Genomic DNA, 21320 nt, shown 5'->3' with positions numbered 1-21320 from the left:
ATAACCAATGTAAGATAAATATAGGGGCTCCTTTTACAAAGGTGTGCTAGCGTTTTTAGCGCACGCACCGGATTAGCGCACGCTACAGCACGCACTACCCGAAAAACTAAATGCCTGCTCAAGAGGAGGCGGTAGCGGCTAGCACGCGCTATTCCGTACTTTAAGGCCCTAAAGGTTTACAAAAAATATATAAATCAGGGATATGTTGTAATTCTACAAAATGTTAAATAAAAATTTAAAAAGGGAACATTTTTGAGGCTGATCATATGAAAGTCAGAAATGCTCTTAATCATATGACTACTCAAATGACTTATGATGGTTTATTTCTATTATTAGTACATCCTCACTGTCAATATGAAAGACAATATAAACCATGATTACCCTGTTCATCTTCCTCATCCTCTTCTTCATCACTGTCCTCATCACTGCTTCCAGGAGCCTGATCATTTTCTGAATCACTGTCACCTTCATCAAGAATTTCTGAAAAATAAAATATACAAAAATCACTAATTTATCTAAAATTAATTTATTTAATTAAAAAGTGATACAAGGCAGATATGAAAGATTTTGGAGGACAGAAAAAAAAGCTTTGTTTTGATAAATGTGGCAATATCCTTCAGTCCTCAACAGAAACAGAATACATATTTATAAGCTTCCATTAGCATGCAGAAGCTAGCATCTACCGGATGGAGAGGAAGGGAAAAAAGGAGTAGTTATACAATATGAAAATCATATGGATATGCAATATATATTGTAAACTACATAATTTACTATATTCAGAAACATAATCTAATATATGAGAACTTCTGGTTACATACCTTTTTTAAGGACTTTATATTTATCTTCATTTCCCAGAAAGTCAGGATCCATCTTAAAGACATCTTACGTTTGCGCACACACATAAAAAAAAAAAGAGAAAAAAATTATCAGTCAACTCAAAAATATTTCTTCATAATGTGTATAAGGTTAATCATTAGAATTATGACAAATAAATAAAGGATATACTAAATACCTCCCCCCCCACCTTTTTACAAAGCCATGTTAGGCTTTTTTTTAAATCACCGGCCGCAGCAGTATTAGCTCTGACACTCATAGAAATTCTATGAGTGTCAGAGCTAATACCGCCACAGCTGGCGATAAAAAAGCCTAACTTGGCTTCATAAAAGGGAGAGGAAGTAAACAAAACAAAAATATCTGTAGGTTAAGATTCTGTACTGCACTTACTCAGAATATCTTCCGCATTATAGTCATCTTCTAAAGGTAGCATGTGTGTGAACTGCTCATCTTCTTCTACTAGATCCAATCCTTCAGGAATGATGGGATGATCTTTGAACCCATCTTTACGTACCGCAAACATGACTTCAATCATATACTGAACACGCTTGTCAATTTCAGATTCATGAAGAACGTTGCGAAGGCGGTCAAAAATAGCTGGCCGAAAAAAGTGTAGTAAATGATAGTATAACATACTAATGCAAAGGACACACCAATAAAAATATTTTCCAAAATCTAACAAATTACTTACCATTAATACCTCTAGGTGTCACCTGGGTTAGTTTAAGTCCACAATCCTTCAGAAATCCAATTGCTACTTCTACACTGTCATCTGTAGGTCTTTCAAGGAGCAAGGTGAGCATCTCTAGGGCTAGAACTTCATGGGCCTACAAAATAAAAGGGTGCTGCTGTCTACAATTGCTTTGGTTGTTATCAAATATTTTCTTCAACATGCAAATCAAACCCATTTGATCTTCAGTTGTAATTGTACTGCATTTGGGTGGATGTGTGATGGACAAAAAAAAAAATGACTTAAGCCAATTTTCCTGGAGTCTGCACTTTTATATTCATTCATTTATAACTACACTTCTCTAAGTCTTATAGGTTCAATGTGTGGTTATGTGGTTCAAAAATCCTCAGTAACACAGTGAAGCTAAATAGGGGTTTGAAATAATACAAAGAGCCAATTGGAGCTAGGAAGCTCAAGAATACACATTACCAAACATTTTTAAATCTGTTGACACCAGTTCTCCTTTATTATATGTTCAAAAGGTCCATTATAACTTTCATATTCAATTGACAACTAGAATTCTAGTATATTTATCTTCTAGTACATCCAATAATTGTTACGTTATGATCTTCAACAGACCCTGGATTAAGGAGAAAACTGAAGGGCCGCCAGTTTTCTTGTTTGGCATATGGCACACTAATACTAAAATTACTGCTCAAGAGGACTACAGTAAAATACAGCGAAAAGGACTACTGCATAGTACTCTCTCTCCTTTCAGTTCTCCAATCTATTAGGTTCTCTCTCTCTTCATCTTGCTAGGTCTCTGCCCACATCTGGATCATCTTTCGCTCTTCTCTCAATCGCCTATTCAACTCTTCCTTCCTCACCTTCCCTTCCCTCATTTTTTTTCTCCCTAAAATGTTTACCCCAGGGGAATTCTTCACAACTGCGCAACACAGAATTCTGCACAGGAACCAGTATTAGCAGCTCTCTCTATCATCTCTCCACCCTCCCCTGCTGCTGAGATCGAGGCAGCAAGACAGCAAATTGTTATGTTCTTCCTATTGTATTTGTAATTTTTTTCTGCAGAATTCCACTATCATAAGGCTATCATATCGCTCCTCGGGCTTCACCTTCCACAACCCCTTTGTCTTGCTCTAAATGCAGTTCTGCATCCCTCAACAAGCCTCCCACTCCCTTAGTTCTCTCTCCTGACTCCCTGCAAGACTACCAACCTTGTATGTCCCCAAGGTCTCTATCCTAAAGCATATATCTCAACTCTTCATCTTTCTTCCCCTAGCTTGCCTTCTTTCTCTTTTCCTTCTCCATACACATAGCCCAACCTCTCCACCTTTACCAACATCTTTCATTCTGCCTTCTACTACATATCTGATCTGCTCCACCCATTCCCAGTATTACACTCCAGCAGCTTGCTCAAGTGATCTATTCCCCTTGGCACATTCATTCCATTTTCTCCAACAATCACCCCTGGCACACAGACTGCAGCTTACTCTATCCTTATGATACAGTGATCACATGCCCAGTTTTTTCCAGTAACCATTACTCCTATAGTAAACTCCTCTCCTACCTGCTTGTTCCATCTGGTTCCATGCCACTGCAGTACCTGTCTCAATTTGCTTCATCTTTTCTTCTGTCCACGATTGCATGGCAAGAGGAGGCGGTGATTGGTTGTACCTTCAACTGCATCCGCCTCTATCATATGCCTGACTGTTTATTTGAACTATGTGTCTATATGGGAGCCCATGCAATTCAAATGAAAAGATAGGAGGACTATAGAGGAGAATGATATTTTTGTGTATGCAGAATTCCCTCAGGATTAATGTTCTTCTTTCCTCTATGGCTCAGCAGATTTGTTTTCCTTCCTCTCCCCCTCCACACTAACTTCTTCCTTCTGTCTTTGCCATCTCCTACTCGCTTCCAGGTCTTTTATTTACTCTCCTTTCCATCTCAATTTTTTAAACCCAATTTCTCTTCTACCCTTCCTTTGCTTTTCTTGAACCATGACAGTGAAGAGAAAACAACAACAAGAACCAGAAAATAAACAAAAGGAAGAAGCAAGCATGAGTTTTGGGTCCCTGCAGCCATTTATCTTCCTGCCCTATGCACTCTCTCTACACCGGAAGAGTAGAGAATAGAGGAGAAATAGACATGGAATTGGAATAGGCGTTGTATATCACATTGCTTCTTTTGTTCTTAATACTGCCAGAGGGAAGAGGGTCAGAGAAAAAAAAAATGTTTTTAGTTGGCAGCTGCAGGTCAACTACTGCTCATCTCCTGTGCTGAATTGGGGTACAATATATCGGTGGTCAGAGCATATCGCGAATGATTTCCTTCACTTGCCGGTGCTCCGGCTGCCTTCTCCTGCCCTGTCATTCGTGCTCGAAAAATACCGCAAATGACCGGGACCGCAAATTCACGGGGGGAACACTGTATATACTATTCCAGTCTACACCCTGCCATAAAGACCCAACAGAAATACAAAGAGACTAGGTTCTTACCTTACTAATATCTTTTCTAGTAGATAAGGGTATCATTCTGGATTGTAGGGTATTCTCACCATGCTCGCGAGCCGTGCAGAAGGAATCCACTCCAGCTTTTCAACTCCACCTTCACCAGAGGGTTCTGCTGCCCCCTTCAGGTATGTACCAATTGCAGGCCCATAATAGAAAAAAATGAAAAGGAGAGGTAAGGGGAGACTCCCCCAAAATACAGTTCAGTTCTTCTCAATCTGTGACAGCAAAGGCATACAAACAAGAGTCTGAATCTCTGTCTGAAAGGTCACCCAGATCCTAGTCAGCCTCTGATACTGAGCCAGACGCATCCTGGAAATCCAAGGCTCCTTGCGCGCCTTCTGGTGAGCTGCCAGACCTCCCCCTGGGGATCTCGACCATCCAAATAAGCTCGCCACATCAGATTAACAAATTCAGGAGAAAATGCTGTATTAGGCAGCATAAAGTTCTTTTCAGGTGGCATCTTTTGGGCTCCAGGGCACAATAGATTCAGCGCTGATTGTGTTACATAGTAACATAGTAGATGACGGCAGATAAAGACCCGAATGGTCCATCCAGTCTGCCCAACCTGATTCAATTTAAATTTTTTTTTTTTTCTTCTTAGCTATTTCTGGGCGAGAATCCAAAGCTTTACCCGGTACTGTGCTTGGGTTCCAACTGCCGAAATCTCTGTTAAGACTTACTCCAGCCCATCTACACCCTCCCAGCCATTGAAGCCCTCCCCTGCCCATCCTCCTCCAAACGGCCATACACAGAAGCAGACCGTACAAGTCTGCCCAGTAACTGGCCTAGTTCAATCTTTAATATTATTTTCTGATTCTAAAGCTTCTGTGTTCATCCCACGCTTCTTTGAACTCAGTCACAGTTTTACTCTCCACCACCTCTCTCGGGAGCGCATTCCAGGCATCCATTACTTTCTCCGTAAAGTAGAATTTCCTAACATTGCCCCTGAATCTACCACCCCTCAACCTCAAATTATGTCCTCTGGTTTTACCATTTTCCTTTCTCTGGAAAAGATTTTGTTCTACGTTAATACCCTTTAAGTATTTGAACGTCTGAATCATATCTCCCCTGTCTCTCCTTTCCTCTAGGGTATACATATTCAGGGCTTCCAGTCTCTCCTCATACGTCTTCTGGCGCAAGCCTCCTATCATTTTCGTCGCCCTCCTCTGGACCGCCTCAAGTCTTCTTACGTCTTTCGCCAGATACGGTCTCCAAAACTGAACACAATACTCCAAGTGGGGCCTCACCAATGACCTGTACAGGGGCATCAACACCTTCTTCCTTCTACTGACTACGCCTCTCTTTATACAGTCCAGAATCCTTCTGGCAGCAGCCACTGCCTTGTCACACTGTTTTTTCGCCTTTAGATCTTTGGACACTATCACCCCAAGGTCTCTCTCCCCGTCCGTGTATATCAGCTTCTCTCCTCCCAGCATATACGGTTCCTTCCTATTATTAATCCCCAAATGCATTACTCTGCATTTCTTTGCATTGAATTTTAGTTGCCAGGCATTAGACCATTCCTTTAACTTTTGCAGATCCTTTTTCATATTTTCCACTCCCTCTTCGGTGTCTACTCTGTTACAAATCTTGGTATCATCTGCAAAAAGGCACACTTTTTCTTCTAACCCTTCAGCAATGTCACTTACATACATATTGAACAGGATTGACCCCAGCACTGAACCCTGAGGGACTCCACTAGTCACCTTTCCTTCCTTCGAGCGACTTCCATTAACCACCACCCTCTGGCGTCTGTCCGACAGCCAGTTTCTGACCCAGTTCACCACTTTGGGTCCTAATTTCAGCCCTTCAAGTTTGTTCAACAGCCTCCTATGAGGAACTGTATCAAAGGTGTTGCCTTCTTTACCTTTGTTATGGTGATATTCAATGCTAGAAACCAGTGGGTTTGATAGAAAACAGTTAAGCAAGAAAACAGTGTTCTGACAGAAACTAATGCTTTAATAATATAGATAGCATGCACAATTGACTTATTAAGGTAGGGTGGGAGGAGTGAGCATATAGGATTAAAAAATGGAGCGCAGGATGACGACCTGGAATGGTATTTAATTGTAGGAGGTCCTATGATCTGAGTTCTCAAATTTTATGATATGCTCATCTCACTTAGTAATATTTGGTGTTCAATGATATCTTTATAGAAAAATCAAAGTGTTGTAAAATAAAACTCCTTGGATGATACAATGAAGTTATGAAACCAGAAACTGTTTTGGGCAATTATCATTTTTTTTGGAATAATGAGAATATGATAGTCTTTATGATCATCCTATTACCCTCTTTTTTTCTTTAGCAATCTTTCAATATAAGTAGGATGTTAGTCTGAGAGCCTACATCTGATTTTTTTCATATTTGATGGTTCTTTAATTTAGGCATGTCACAACCAATTGTTTTGCTTTGGCTGTCTGCAATAGCTGCTGCCCCCTCAGAAGATGTTACCCTAAGTGACCACTTAGTCTTACCTAATGGTTGAGCCGGCCCTGCTAATGAGATGTGGATGAGAAAACAGAATGAAACATACAACTTACCACATTCTGATTCAGAAGATGAGCTATAAACTTTGAAGCTGTCAAGCAAACTGTCTGTAAAAAAAAGCAAAAACATGTTGCATGTATGTAAAAATATATAGCAACATTCTAAAGAGTTGTATTTAAAAAAGGTAATTTGAAATGTTTTATGTATAGAAAGAGAAATATCTCAGTCACCTTATCATTCCTACGGTACCCCTTCCGAAAATTCAAAATGAGCCTCTTCAGAATCAATTCTCCAATATTTGGGAATTTTGAATTAATAATAGATACCACCGCAGCATAAACATGGGTGAAGATGGGAGAGGCACTTTGCGCTTGCAGAACCGATCTAGCTAGCTGGCCTCTAAAAAAAAAAAGAAAAAAAAAAGGCAGAACTGAATACCCAATTATGAACACACTATATTAACATACCAAACATTTACAATATTCAAGTGAAGTAAGAAAACCTACAGAGAAAGAGGCACATTAATATCTATCCAGGTGGAAGCCTAATCCCTAGCAGTTCATACTGTAGTATTATAGCTACAGGTCTTGGTGATCTGATTGTGGAGGTGGGATTCTTCCCCACTGGACTCAGAATCACCTAGGGTAAGCCTGGGGAGTTGCTTGAGTGGACGGTAGGTGCATCGTAAGAGTTTGAACACTTAAATGGAAGTATGAACCTTGGGGAGAAGTACATAGGTGGCTGGCTTGCATCAGGGAAGTGTGTGGTTGCTGCATCAGAATGGGATGGGGTGAGGGGCAAGTATATAAGTTGCCCCTTACAGCTGGCACCTATATGTGTCTTGGGGTAGTCATAAGTACCATCATTCATCTTTTTCAGAATAGATGTGGATTCCTACATGAAAGGACGAAACCCCATCTGTATCACGTGCCCTACTCATGCACCTTTGACATCAAAAAGCTTGCTTCCCCAAGTATAAATGGCCCCTGTTCTGAAATCCCATTTATACATGTAAGCCTCTGTAGACTTAAATGCTGCCTTTTATACACGGGGTGCTTCTAACATAAAGGCTTGTATGTGGCAAAAGTAATAATCACAATGGAAACTAGCTGCTCTGTAGCTTTAGTTGCTTGACTGTACTTGATTGTGCTTTCATAGCAAATCTAAAAAAATCTATTTTTAGAAAAATAAAAGTGTAACCCATTAATAAAATCAGAAAATTACTGAACTGTATATTTATAAACTGGAACTGGCAGGAGCATATTAACAGTAATAAAGAATTTAAAAAAAAAAGTCTTACATTCACTGGTGCTATTTGTTATCAAGTGTAAAACAATTTCTATTCATTCATCCCATCTCAAAATTATAAGGCCTCTTTTACAAAGCCGCACAGCAACAGCCCCGAAGCCCTTTAAATCTCTATGGGCTTCGGGGCCGTTAGCGTGGCTTTGTAAAAGAGGCCAATAGTAAATCAATGCATCTTTTCTTATTTGGGGCAATTATTTTCTATTCTCATGGGTTAAGCCCCCTAAAACACAAAAGTCTAAAATAATGTTAAAGTTCTCAATAATCCAAGAAAAGGAAATAAATTATATTAACCATATTTTATGAGAGAACCCAGGAATTATTTATGAAAGCAGCACCTTAGGTTTCACAATTATATATGCATTTTTACAATAAGGGATGAAAAATCACAGTCAAGTTGAAATACTTATGCTTCAATAACACAGGCCTCTTTTATGAAGTGGTTTAGTGCAGGCCGCTGCAGTTAACTTCCCTGAAACCCATAGAGATTTAAAGGGCTAAAGGGCTGTTGCAGTGTGGCTTTGTAATAGACCAAACCATAAAAGTATGTCATAGTTGATAAGCATACTTTTCATTATTTTAATTATGTATAAGAAATGGGGAGCCTAGTAGATATATAAGCAAAATGGCCAGCTTAAGCGCTTGGGTTGTTTGGCTTTTTGTTTTGTTTTTAAATTGTCTCTGTTCTTGTATATTACTTATTTCTTTTGAATCCAGATACCATATCTTTAGATACTATATTTTACTCCCAACATTTTTTTTTTTTTATTAAATTGGCATATGTTTAATCTGCCTAGTCACCTGTGATAACCTAATCTAATAAAATCATATTATGATGCATCAAAATACAAACTAAAATTGTTATAGATGTTACAACAAACAGCCATAAAGGTTTTAAATATATTAACCATCTTAACAGTGTAAAGACAATTATACATCATTTCATGGAGAAAAATATCTAAAATTGAATGCAAATATTTCAACTAACAGCAAACATTGTGTCAATTAAATCAATCATGTTTTGCACAGGGATAATTTGAATAGTATACAAATCATGTTTGCCATTTTCTACAGAAAATAATGGATAAGAATTATAGCAAAGTGAATTAAAGGCTTGTATCAAACACCAAAGCAGCAGCTAGTTCTACAACATTCATTTGGAGAGTTTAATAGGAACCTTAAACATAATTTATATGAATATTTTTTAACATATTCTAGGAATCATGTTGCCAACGTGTAGAACTTCTATGAATCTGAAGCCTAGAGGGTGACACATGGAGGAAGTAAAGTAACAGAACCAAATAAAGAATCAAGTACACTTCTACCTCCGAATCCGCGGTTTAAGCAAACACGGATTCGGTTATTCGCGATTTGTTTTCAAAATTTTTTTAAAAAAATTATGTAGTAATGGAACACAGTAAACACACACACGCAGTCTAAGAGTCGGGATGGAGGCGCTGTTAATGGCTAGCTCCGAGTCCCTTTTATTATGCTTCTATGCACATGACATCATAGTAACTCCCTCGTTTACACATCTAATGATTGGTGGATACAAAGGTGCATGCTTTTATATTGGTGGAAACACAGGTACATGCTTTTACATCGTGATCACCTGCCCTTTGCCTCGTGCTTTACCTCGTGCTTTACCTCAGGCAAGGGCCTGATTAACACGTGGACAGAACCTGAGTCTTTGCAGTATGCAATGCAATGCCTGTCAGCTGATGTCCTTTCCAAATAAGGACAGCTTAAGATAAGGGTTAATATGTGACAGGGGTCTTGTGACAAGAAGGGAGGAGGGAATGCCTCAGCATTCTGTCACAAGGTGCTAACATTTTCCTTGCTTTGTCTACGTGGCAGAAGGGGAGAGGGAATGAGAAAGGATCCATACTTCTTTCACAAGGCCTCAGATCTTTACACAAGGCCTTAGATCGGTGTGCTGACCTGGCCTACGTGCTGACCTTGCCCTGGTTCAGAACTGCATCCCTTCAAAATTAAAGCTGTATTCCGGACCTTCCCCGCCTCCCTCCTGCATTCTCCCAGAATCCCTTAAGCCTTACCTGGTGGTCTAGCGAGTTTTTGGGGCAGGAGCGATCTTCCTACGCTCCTGCCCCATGCAGATCACTTGAGAGACTACGGGAGCTCACGGCAGCCATTTCCTATGAGTGATCTGCATGGAGCAGGAGCGAAGGAAGATCGCTCCTGCCCTGAAAACCCGCTAGATTACCAGGTAAGGCTTAAGGGATTCCGGGAGAAAGCAGGAGGGAGGCGGGGAAGGTCCGGAATACAGCTTTAATTTTGAAGGGATGCAGTTTTGAACCAGGGCAAGGTCAGCACATAGGCCAGGTCAGCACACTGATCTAAGGCCTTGGATCTAAGGCCTTGTGTAAAGATCTGAGGCCTTGTGAAAGAAGTATGGATCCTTTCTCATTCCTTCTCCCCTTCTGCCACACAGACAAAGCAAGGAAAATGTTAGCACCTTGTGACAGAATGCTGAGGCTTAAGGGATTCCAGGGGAAAAGTGGGAGGGAGGCAGGGAAGGGCCGGAATACAGCTTTAATTCCGGAGGAAAGTGGGTCAGAACCGGCCCGAATATTATTTGCGGTTTTTTAATATTCGCGAGCTGGCTCTGCCCCAACCCCCGCGAATATTGAGGGAGAAGTGCAATTAACTACTGAATGGGATAGAGCTTTGATTCTTGGTAACCATAATATCTATAAGGACTTGACTTGGATATAGTGCTAAGAAAAATATGTAAACACCAAGCATAAAAATGAGAATTACATGTTCTTATCATACTGTTTAACTGAAGCTAGTCTTTTCTCAAACAATTAGAAAAAAAAATATATCATATAAATTAAACAAATTTCATATTTCTTGAGGTACAATCGGACAAAGGGACAGTAATACTGTACATTCAGAATCAGTGTGTGAAGAAGCACTAAGGGCTCCTTTTACTAAGGTGTGCTAGCGCACGAAATTACCACGTGGTACGCTTCTAGAATAACGCCAGCTCAATGCTGGCGTTAAGGTCTAGCATGCGCAACAATTAGTGCATGCTATTCCGTGCTTTAAGGTCCTAACGCACCTTAGTAAAAGGAGCCCTAAATTAACACCTAGTTTCCTCAGCATAAGGAATTTTCTAACAAGTGCTGTTACTGTGGCTGTTACTGGCAAAGTCAACCTCCAACCCAGGCGGAAAGTGGAGAATTTTCAAAACCTGCAAAGCATGTAGCAAATTATCATCATTAATTTTCTGCATATTTTAAATTAATATATTTGCATTTACAAACATAAAACAAAGATTTATATACAGAAATGGTTCATTATAAAAATTGCCTAGCCCTATCAACAAGGAAAATCATTCATTTGGGTGGATCTGAACTAGGATGTGGACACAGAAAAGTAGCACTGCGTAAATAGTAGGAATGTCTAGAAACCTGGGGGTTTACAGTTTTGGAATATGCAAACGTAGCCATACTTTGCTCAGTGTTTGGTTGTTTCCACCGTACCATAGAAAAAGTCAGTCTGCAGGGATGGACTGCTTGAATTGAGATAAGCAATAACGGAAAACGATATGGACATGATGTTAGGATGTAACTGGTAAGCTAGACTTGTCCAAAGTGCGACCTGTTCTGCCTGGTGGAGTGCTCTAGAGATAGACGATTTCTTCAAGGCAGATGCTATCAAAATGGATTGATGCTGTAGCTAAGGCTTGTCAAACCCAGGACAGAAATACAACTGGTAAAGGGAGCCTATTTGTGATAGAGCCACTGGAATCAGCAATGGAGTCTCCCAATTTTTAACATAGCTTCTCGCATGAGATTAAGGAATGGGAGTTTCAATAAGTCTCTGGGAACTGCATCAAAATCCAGGGCATCCAGCAGTGTAGCTCTTGGCTCCAAGTCTAACTCCATTCTGACAGGAAAAACTAGTTCCATCTGCCTAATAAATTTAGTCATACAAATCAGGAGCAGAGAACTCTGGTTCAGACAGTGTGCATCGAGAGATTCAAGTCAAATTCTTCAATTCCAGGTTTCATAAATGTAGCAGTAGAAGGAGTTTGATACTGAGATTGACATTGGGTATGGTACCGGTGGGAGTGTAGAGAAGTCATGGTACTCTCTCAGTATCAAACAGATGAAGCGGCACTGAGAATGTCAAAACCTCGACTTGTGATGAATTGAGCAAGATCTGGTATCAAAGGAGGCAGGACAGCTGCTGGTTAAAATGCTGGGGATGTTCTCCCTGGAGAAAAGGAGACTTAGAGGGGACATGATAGAGACCTTCAAAATCCTTAAGGGCATAGAGAAAGTAAATAAGGACAGATTCTTCAAACTGTGGGGAGCCACAAGCACTAGGGGTCACTCGGAGAAATTGAAAGGGGACAGGTTTAGAACAAATGCTAGGAGGTTCTTTTTTACCCAGAGGGTGGTGGACACATGGAACGCGCTTCCGGAGGATGTGATAGGCCAGAACTCTGTACAGGGGTTCAAGAAGGGTTTAAATAGGTTCCTGGAGGATAAGGGGATAGAGGGGTACAGATAGAACTTGAGGTAGGTTATAGGAATGGTCAGAGACCACTTCACAGGTCACGGACCTGATGGGCCGCCGCGGGAGCGGACCGCTGGGCGAGATGGACCTCTGGTCTGACCCAGTGGAGGCAACTTCTTATGTTCTTATTCTGCATTGCACACAGAACAAGATTAAGACCTGGATTCTCAATACAGAATCATGCTTAGCGGTGCCAAACTTCAACCCCATCCATAACCATGTTTGGCTCTGAAAAGCATTTGCATATATGCAATTCAGGCGCCTACTTTTTTTTTCTTAGTTTTTTCTTTTTAATGGCGTGGTCAATTATCACACCATTAATGGTCAATTAAAACACTTAACAGGTGCCTTTTGAACAGTGACATTTTGAAAATCTGGGCTAAATACCGTTCCAGAATAAAGTCTCTAATATAAGAAAACTCTAGATATTCTCAGGCTGTGATTCTCAAGTCAGTTCATGGGACATACCTATTCAGGTTTTCAGCAACCGCACAATGAATATGTTAGTGCATAGAAAAAAAAAAAAATCACTCTGATGCATATTTAGTGTGGATATCCGCCCCCCTCCCCCCCACGCAAAAAAAATCTGACTGGCTAAGTGTGTCCTGAGGACTAGATTGAGATCCATTGATCTAATGCGAGGTCTGAGGTCTCAGTACTGCTGAACAAGAGTTGAAATTTCTAAAATAAAGAGTTACAATTAATAGATCCTATTATACAAAAACAACAACCACCATATTTAAGGAATTCTGAGTACAGTTGTATTTTTAGTACTGTGTTAACATTAAAACAAATGTTAAAATCCTATCTTTGTTTTCCAATTTGCAAATAAGATCAGCATTGCAGGCAGGATTACAATGATATAACATAACAGGTATAATAGATCAGCAATGGCTCTGAATCCTATAGTAAAATGTCTTTTAGTGGACAGGAGTTCATTGGAATACAATTCACAGAAATATTCTGAAATCCAGATAGTGTCATGTTTTAAAAGCATCTTAGAAAATCATTTTGTTTTGTTGAAAACCAAATAGCAATTAGTAGAATTTCTTTTTTCAAAGCTAACCAGATGGGAAGGCAGCCAGCAGCCTAGCCCTTGTTATTTTCAGGATGTCTTGTGGTTTTAAAGCTTCAGTACGATCATGAATAAGTGACATTTACCTAATGTGTAAATTGGCATCTCTCCTCACCCTAGCTTTCAGCTTTGAGATGAATAGGCACTACCATAATCCTCTGCTTGTCTACTGATTTTATTCCCCCCAAATGACAGAAAAAGCATTTAGTTTAGATTAGGATACCCACTGAAAACAAAACAATAATGTCATCAAAATAAAACAAATGGAGCTCATTTATCTACAATATCCCATTATACAGTGGAACCTTGGTTTACGAGCATATTTCGTTCCAGAAGTATGCTCGTAAACCAAATTGTTCGTATATCAAAGCAAGTTTCCCCATAAGAAGTAAGGGAAACTCGCTTTGATCCGTTCCACCTCCTCCCCACCTCCCCGAGGCTACTGGCGCTGCGCCATTCCCCCCCCCCCCCCTTGAGGCCACCGATGCTGCTCCATCCCCCCCTGCGAAACGCCATCCTCACCCCTGCTCACATCGCCCCCCCCCCACAATTCTACATCCCCCCCGAGCACCGAAACGAAATCCCTTACCCCGATTAGGCACCAGCACCAGCACCAGCACCAGCACCAACGCATAGGACATGCCGGTTGCCGAAGATCCTCCCTCTTCTGGGCTAGGCGGTGCGTCGGAGATCCTCCCTCTTGCCTGTGCTGGGCTGGGCCTTGAGCATTTGCGCATACTCAAGGCCTTCTGGTCTCGCTCTCTCCGAGATTCTGAATCTCACAGTTTATTGCATAGAAACAAGTCACACATTTCTCTTCTGCATTTAGGGATCTTATTCATTTAGACTAATTTTCCTATCATGAGCAAGCACAGTCTGTCATAGCTTTTAGTTCAACCTCCCCAGCACTCACAGCATCATAGTTCTCTCTCAAACCCCCCCCCCCCCCCCCCCACCGCTCTTTTGTGAATTCTCCCCAATATACCTCCTTAGTCCTTTCTTTTCCTATCCCCCTTGGCACATATACCCACACCCACCATCTCTCTTCCCCATGGTATCCCTAGCTTGCCTTCCATACCTCCCCTTGTGTCTTCAGCATATACACTCCCCTGGTTGGCGTCTTCTTAGCTCACGCCTTTCACCTTCTCTTGCTTCTCACTCTCTGAGCTTTTCACTGTTCCCCAGCATGCACATCCTGTCCATGATCCAACTTGGTCTTGTTTCCTATGGATCCCTGCCCTCCCCAATGCTCAACCCAAATAGAGTGTGGGAGAGTGAGGCGCAGTGGCTAAAGCTACAGCCTCAGATCCCTGAGTTTGTGGGTTCAAACCCACACTGCTCCTTGTGCCCCTGGACAGGGAAAAGTGCTTGAGCACCTGGGAAAAGTGCCTGAGCTCCCCTGGGAGAATGGTATAGAAAATTAATTAAATAAATATATGATGAACAGGAGAACAGCTGCATGCCAAGCCATGTCCTGATCCTCTGCCACACAGTTGAATTTGAACTATGTGGAACAACACAGAGCACTGCAGTTCAAATTCAGCAGTGAGAACCAGTGCAGCAAAGAAAACAGGATGCGGCCCTGACATACAGCTATTCTCCTTGTGTTTAGCGCTGGAGAAGGAGGGGGGTTCAGTGTGTGAGATCCCTGAGCTTAACAGTCACAGTGATTGCGCTTCCTTTTGTGCAAATTCCCCCATGATATCATTTGTATATCATATCTTATTATTAATGTTTCCTGTAAGCCACCTAGAGATCAAGTTTCAAGTTTATTATAAAATTTGATTAATCACTTATTCAAAATTCTAAGCGATGCACAAATCAATAAAATTACAAAATAGGGGGAACAAACAAAAGTAACAAAAAAAAAACCCAAAACTGAACCTTACAAAACATATTGAAGACTAACTTAACAAACATAAAACGTGAGGAAAGGATGGGGACAGAAATACAATTTGGTTGATAGAAGAAAAGACACTTATGGTACGTAGTGTGGGATATAATTAAAAAAACATGTATGCACTACATACTGAAAATCTACTTTAGCATCTCAACCTCTATTTTTTCCACTTTCAACAAAAAATCATTTATCTTTGGGATATCTGGTAGATTCTTTAATGTTTTTTTCAAGACAGTCATATTTGTAACTAGAAAAGGTTGAAAGTAAGCTTTTATTACTTGCCTTCCTCTAACAATATTTTCTTGAAGAAGCTCATGGATAATATTTCCTATGTTGGAAACGTTGACCTTGTTGATGAGACCATTCAGTGACTTCTTTAACGCTTCCCAACTCATCCTCTGATATGCCAAACTATGAAAAAAAAAGTATATTTTATTCTTTCAGACAAAGGATCACTCGTTTTTCAAGTATTTAGACACACAATGGGTATAATTTTATAGGCAATTTAAATATGTAAAAAATACTGTAGGCACATAAAATTACCCTGGCATACACTTTGCAAAGTAGGTGCTAGAAAAACACAGCACCTATTATTATATGGTATACATGTAGGCACTTGAATGGGTAAAGCAGGGGCAGGATTAATTCTCATTTTTAAGATACATGCATAATACACAGTCTCGTCTCTGGAGCACGTACAACTGTATAACAACTTTCAGAAAGTCAATTTTATAAAAGACACATATGACGCTTTTATAAAACAGATGTGCTTTCACAGATACACATCGGGGTAAATTCTATAAATGGCGCCTACAATAATAAAAATAAATTTCAAAACTAGTTAATGGCATCATTAAGGAGCTATACCATATACCGTATTTTCACGCATATAACGCGCGCGCTATACACGATTTTACAAACCGAGCATAACCATGCGCATTTTACAATTTGTTTTTTACATTGCTGGTTCCCCCCCTGACGTCCGATTCATCCCCCAGCCCCACCGCACCGTTTGCGGTGGAGAAGCAGCCTACCATGGGTTCGCGATGCCAGTGAGCCCTGCGCTGCTTTCTCTGCCGCGGTCCCGCCCCTTCTCTGACGTCAGAGAAGGGGCGGGACCGCGGCAGAGGAAGCAGCCAAGCTATTCTAGATTCGCTTCAGTCAGGCTTTCACCCGCTGAACTCCACTGAAACTGCCCTTACTAAAGTTTCCAATGACTTGTTCCTAGCCACATCCAAAGGCCTCTACTCTATCCTTCTCAATCTGCCACCTTTGATACTATTGGACACTGCCTACTCCTTGATATGCTGTCCTCGCTTGGATTTCAGGGTTCTGCTCTCTCCTGATTTTCTTCCTATCTCTCCCATCGCACCTTCAATGTAAGCAATGATGGTTCCTCCTCCACAGTCTGCCTGCTATTGATTGATGTACTTCAAGGCTCTGGCCTGGGACCACTCCTTTCCTCAATCTATACTTGCTCACTTGGAACACTGATCTCCTCCCATGGCTTCCAGTATCACCTCTATGCTGACAACTCCCAGATCTCTATCTCTCCGCACCAGATATCTCTTATTGAAATCCAGACCAGAGTCTCAGCCTGCCTATCTAACACTGCAGCTTGGATGTCTCATCATCATCTAAACCAAACCCTTTGCAGGGCCACATTTTGGATTTTTAGGTACTTGGAGGGCCTCAGAAAAAATAGTTAATGTCTTATTAAAGAAATGACAATTTTATATGAGGTAAAACTCTTTATAGTTTATAAATCTTTCCTTTTGGCTTTCCTCTTGATAATAATATTGTAATTTATACCTAAAGAGACATGACCAAGAAACATTTTTATTTTACTTTTGTGATTATGATAAACATACCGAGGGCCTCAAAATAGTACCTGGCGGGCCGCATGTGGCCCCCGGGCTACAAGTTTGAGACCACTGATCTAAACTGAATATAGCAAAAACAGAAGCTGCTCATCTTCCCACCTAAACCCACCTCTCCGCTTCTCCCGTTCTCTGTCATAGAAACATAGAAATCGACGGCAGATAAGGGCCACGGCCCATCCAGTCTGCCCACCCTAATGATCCTTCCCTGCCTTTACTTTGCAAATAGATCCCACGTGTTGATCCCACTCTCATCCTCCCTGTTTTGTCTGCTCGCAATCTCAGGGTCATCTTTGACTCCTTTCGCTCTCTCCTTCACTGCCCAGATATATCATTGCTAAAACCTGCCATTTCTCCCTCTATAGTATAAGAATCTGACTCTTTCTCTCTAAGCACACTACCAAAACCCTTATCCACGCCTTCATCACCTCTCGCTTAGACTACTGCAACTCGCTACTCTCAGGTGTTCTGCTTAGCCATCTCACTCCCTTCCAATCCATTCAGAATTCAGTTGCACAACTCATATTCTGTAAGAGCCACTATACTCACGTTACCTCTTCTCAAAGTCATTTCATTTGCTTCCCATCCATTTCTGAATACAATTCAGATTCCTCTTACTGACCTACAAATGCTCACTAAGCTGCCCCTCACTATCTCTCTTCACTTATCTCCCCCTATGTTCCCCCACACAAGCTCCGCTCAGCTGGTAAGTCCCTCCTATCTATGCCCTTCTCTTCTTCTGCAAACTCCAGACTTCGTCCCTTCTACCTTGCTGCGCCGTATGCTTGGAACAAGCTAGCCAGATCCCTATGGCAGGCTCCAACTCTGGCAGTGTTCAAGGCCTGGTTAAAAATTTCTCATCCTCTCTGTAGATAAATGTATGAAGTGATGGTTCTTTTGGTTTGTGCTATTATCAGGAATTTTTGCTGTTTTGATTACAGCTACTCTCTACTGTTGCCTCAGACAGATACCTAGGCTGCCTGAAGGTTAAACAAATGTCATAAATCTCAAATATGTTTTTACATTCTGGTAAACTAAGTGTGCCTCTTTAAAGTCTACTGTTACATAATCCCTATTCATTATACCAAGGTGAGCTGTATTGATCGATCAATTCCATTTTGAAAATGCTAGATCTTGAAACACTGTCTCAAGTGTTTGAGGACTAGCACTGCTCTGAAACTCCTTCCTCCAGAGGCATTTGAAACTACAGTAGTACTTTGTTTATACTTAATACTTTTTAAAGAGCCTATTTAAGAGAGCCTAACAATTGCTCATTTCTGAATTTCAGACTGAAGGCACAACTCATCGATCATAAACGATGCAGCTTCACATGGCTTATTTCTCTTGCTCTGTGTTGAATATTGAAGACTGAACAGATTTATTCTGATTGTATATCCCAGTGCATAAAAGGATTGATAGACTCTTGTTAGGCCTGAATTATTTTTGTGTATGTTTTAGCTATTTATATGTTTTCAATAAACTCATTGTCCTTGAAGTGCAAATTCTTGTTTAACCTATATATTCATAAACAAAAGATGGACCACTGGTCTGACCCAGCAGCGGCAATTCTTATGTTAAAAGGCCAATTTAGCCAGCCTGACGGTCCTGTTTTATGCAAGGGACTACTGCCATAACAAGGCTACAGAGCAGGCAAGGGTAAAGTTAAAAATTCAGGGCACAAGAAACTGCAGCTAGCAACAAATGAAAGCACTAAGGGCCAGATTCTCTATAAGGCACTGATATCGGCAGCTGCTTAAAAAGTGGCCGCCGATCGCATGTCAATCAAACGACGGCACCAGATTGAGAATTGCACCTCCGAGAAAGATAGGTGCCAGAAATGTAGGCCAGGGTTTTCCAGGCCTACGTTTCAGGCACCTATCTTGCCATGAATCATCCCTATGTTGGCTCTTTATGGTGCCTAACACCACTTCCAGCATTAACCACACCCATTGTGGCGTTAGGCACCGTAGAGTGCCTATACAGGCGCGATTCCAGTGCCTTTTATTTAAGCACCAGTAAGCGCTATAACATTGCAGTTTTTTGCCTTTTAAAATGCCATTTGTTTATTAACTTAGGCGCCACTATCCCTACAAAGACTGGTTCTGACTCAGTTGGAGACTCAAAGGAGCAGGCCCAAACAGTAATAAAGTGAGGGGAACAAGAAAGGTAATTGTAAATGAAATTGATATTATTTGTTGAAATCCTCTGAACACACTGAATAACCAATTACCAAGTAGCAGTACTGTGCACCATCATATAGAAGACTGGATTTTACTGCTAGTTGGGGCAGTAGGGACTACAAATTCTGTAGTAATATAATGTTCACAATCCCTGGTAGGAGTTCCAGTCATTGCTTTCTCAAGGATGACACTTGTGCGAGGTACCAGAGGGAACCAAGGCACCTGCCTTCCAGCCAGAGGATAGTTTCTGAAATGGCAGGGTTCAGTAGAGAATGAGCAAGGTAACACACGGGAAAAAAGTTGCTCTAATAGTAGTGGGGTTTGAAAATGTAAGATAAATGGGTTGTGGTGTCAACAACCTAAAGTTTCAAAGGAAAAAAAAAAAAGCATCATCAAGTATTTTCAGAAACTTTCAGAACTACGTGCAGACCTGGGACAACGTCCTAAAATACTGAAGTTTTATTATAACTGGTATAAACTATTAATTCTTCATTCTATGGTGTAAGATGAACTTGGCACTAGCCAACTGTGCCCATACCTGCTTTTATCCGTGATTTGTTGTTGCATCATCCTGAGCTTTGCAGGGGGAATGTAAGCTCCTCCAGTACGGGTGAGGATTGGGTCCAAATCATCTTTTTTCTTCTTTGAAGGGGGCTCACTCAAATCACCTGAGCTAGGAGGTGCCACCCTTTCCTCATTTCTCTTTGGAGAAGGAGATGATCTTCTGGACTTCCTTCCATCAGAATCTCTCTCTCGTTCTCTCTCCCTAAAATACAGGGTTCAGAAAAGCTTTAAAACCACTTAATAGTTATCAGAAAATTACTTCCACTTTGCTAATTGGCAAGACAATTTCTATTACAAAGGAATTAACTGGTTTAGGGCTCCTTTTACTAAACCTCAGTAGAGCTTTTTGCCACAGGCCAGCAAGGTAAATGTTCCAACTTTCATTCAATTCCTATGAGAGCATTTACCTCACTACCCCGCAGTAAAAAGCTCTACCGCGGTTTAATAAAAGCCAGCGTTAGCTACTTTTTTTTTTAAAGAGACATTTTCTATCAGTGTTCCCAGTATTACCTTGCAGCACTATAATTAAACACACCAATTTCAGTTTTTAAAGCACTGCATGCAGTATGCAATTGCCCCATTTTCAAGCTGTTTCTTCCAAGTCTATAACCCCTTTGTGAGAAGTATCTTTTTGAAGTTTGCTTTTAAAAGCTTGGTCCTAATTTCCATTCAGTTAATATAGAGATATCCCCCTTGGCTTTCATCTTAAAAATCTGGACCAGTTCTCTCCTAATTTTCTCTATTCTAGTCTAGTTAGATTCAGTTGCTCTAATCTTTCCTCTGTGGCAACTATGCAGCTCTTATTTTTTTTTTTTTTATTTATCTTATCTTAGCAGTCCATGCCCCTATAAACAATGTTAATTTTGACAATCATTAAGCACGATAAGCAATACTACAACTCTGGTAACTCAGTATTGCAGTTTAAAGCAATAGTAGAAATCACATTAAACCAACAAATCCAGCATGAATAAGATTTTTCACTTACCGTACTTTTAGGTATCCGTGGGGCTAGATTAGGTAATTCAGACAGCACCAGGAGGAATATAAATTTAATTTGCAAAGATATTTATGCATTTTCACTTGCTGGATACTTACATATAAAGAAGGTAATTCTGCAAATCTAACCCTTTACATAGATGTCTGTAGATGTCATCTTTCTTTTACAAAATACTCACTTAATTGAGCATATATGCAGATGTGCGCTTAGGTGCACTTATGCCAGCCATAGAGCTGGTGTAAAGGCTGCACCTATGTGCCAGAGATATGCATGTAACTTACAGCATTCTATAAGATACACACATAAGTGCGAGTCTCACCCACAAGCACATGCATCCATCCAC

General features: G+C 40.7%; 1 protein-coding gene across 3 annotated transcripts in view; it reads right to left on the bottom strand.

Annotated features, from left to right (window-relative positions):
• CWC22 (CWC22 spliceosome associated protein homolog) overlaps positions 1 to 21320 on the bottom strand; it is a 136183-nt gene that overhangs the window by 77651 nt on the left and 37212 nt on the right. For all 3 annotated transcript variants that reach the window (XM_033946516.1, XM_033946515.1, XM_033946514.1), the window contains exons 3-10: positions 19955 to 20182; positions 15639 to 15767; positions 6756 to 6924; positions 6579 to 6632; positions 1526 to 1661; positions 1225 to 1431; positions 819 to 881; positions 382 to 480 (exon numbers count right to left, since the gene is read on the bottom strand). In XM_033946516.1, the coding sequence (XP_033802407.1) occupies positions 382 to 480; positions 819 to 881; positions 1225 to 1431; positions 1526 to 1661; positions 6579 to 6632; positions 6756 to 6924; positions 15639 to 15767; positions 19955 to 20182 (1085 nt within the window). The remainder of the gene's footprint in view (positions 1 to 381; positions 481 to 818; positions 882 to 1224; positions 1432 to 1525; positions 1662 to 6578; positions 6633 to 6755; positions 6925 to 15638; positions 15768 to 19954; positions 20183 to 21320) is intronic.

Source organism: Geotrypetes seraphini, chromosome 5, assembly GCF_902459505.1.
Source record: "Geotrypetes seraphini chromosome 5, aGeoSer1.1, whole genome shotgun sequence".
In the NCBI taxonomy this organism is placed as follows: domain Eukaryota; kingdom Metazoa; phylum Chordata; class Amphibia; order Gymnophiona; family Dermophiidae; genus Geotrypetes; species Geotrypetes seraphini.
This window is presented reverse-complemented; position numbering and strand designations above follow the sequence as displayed.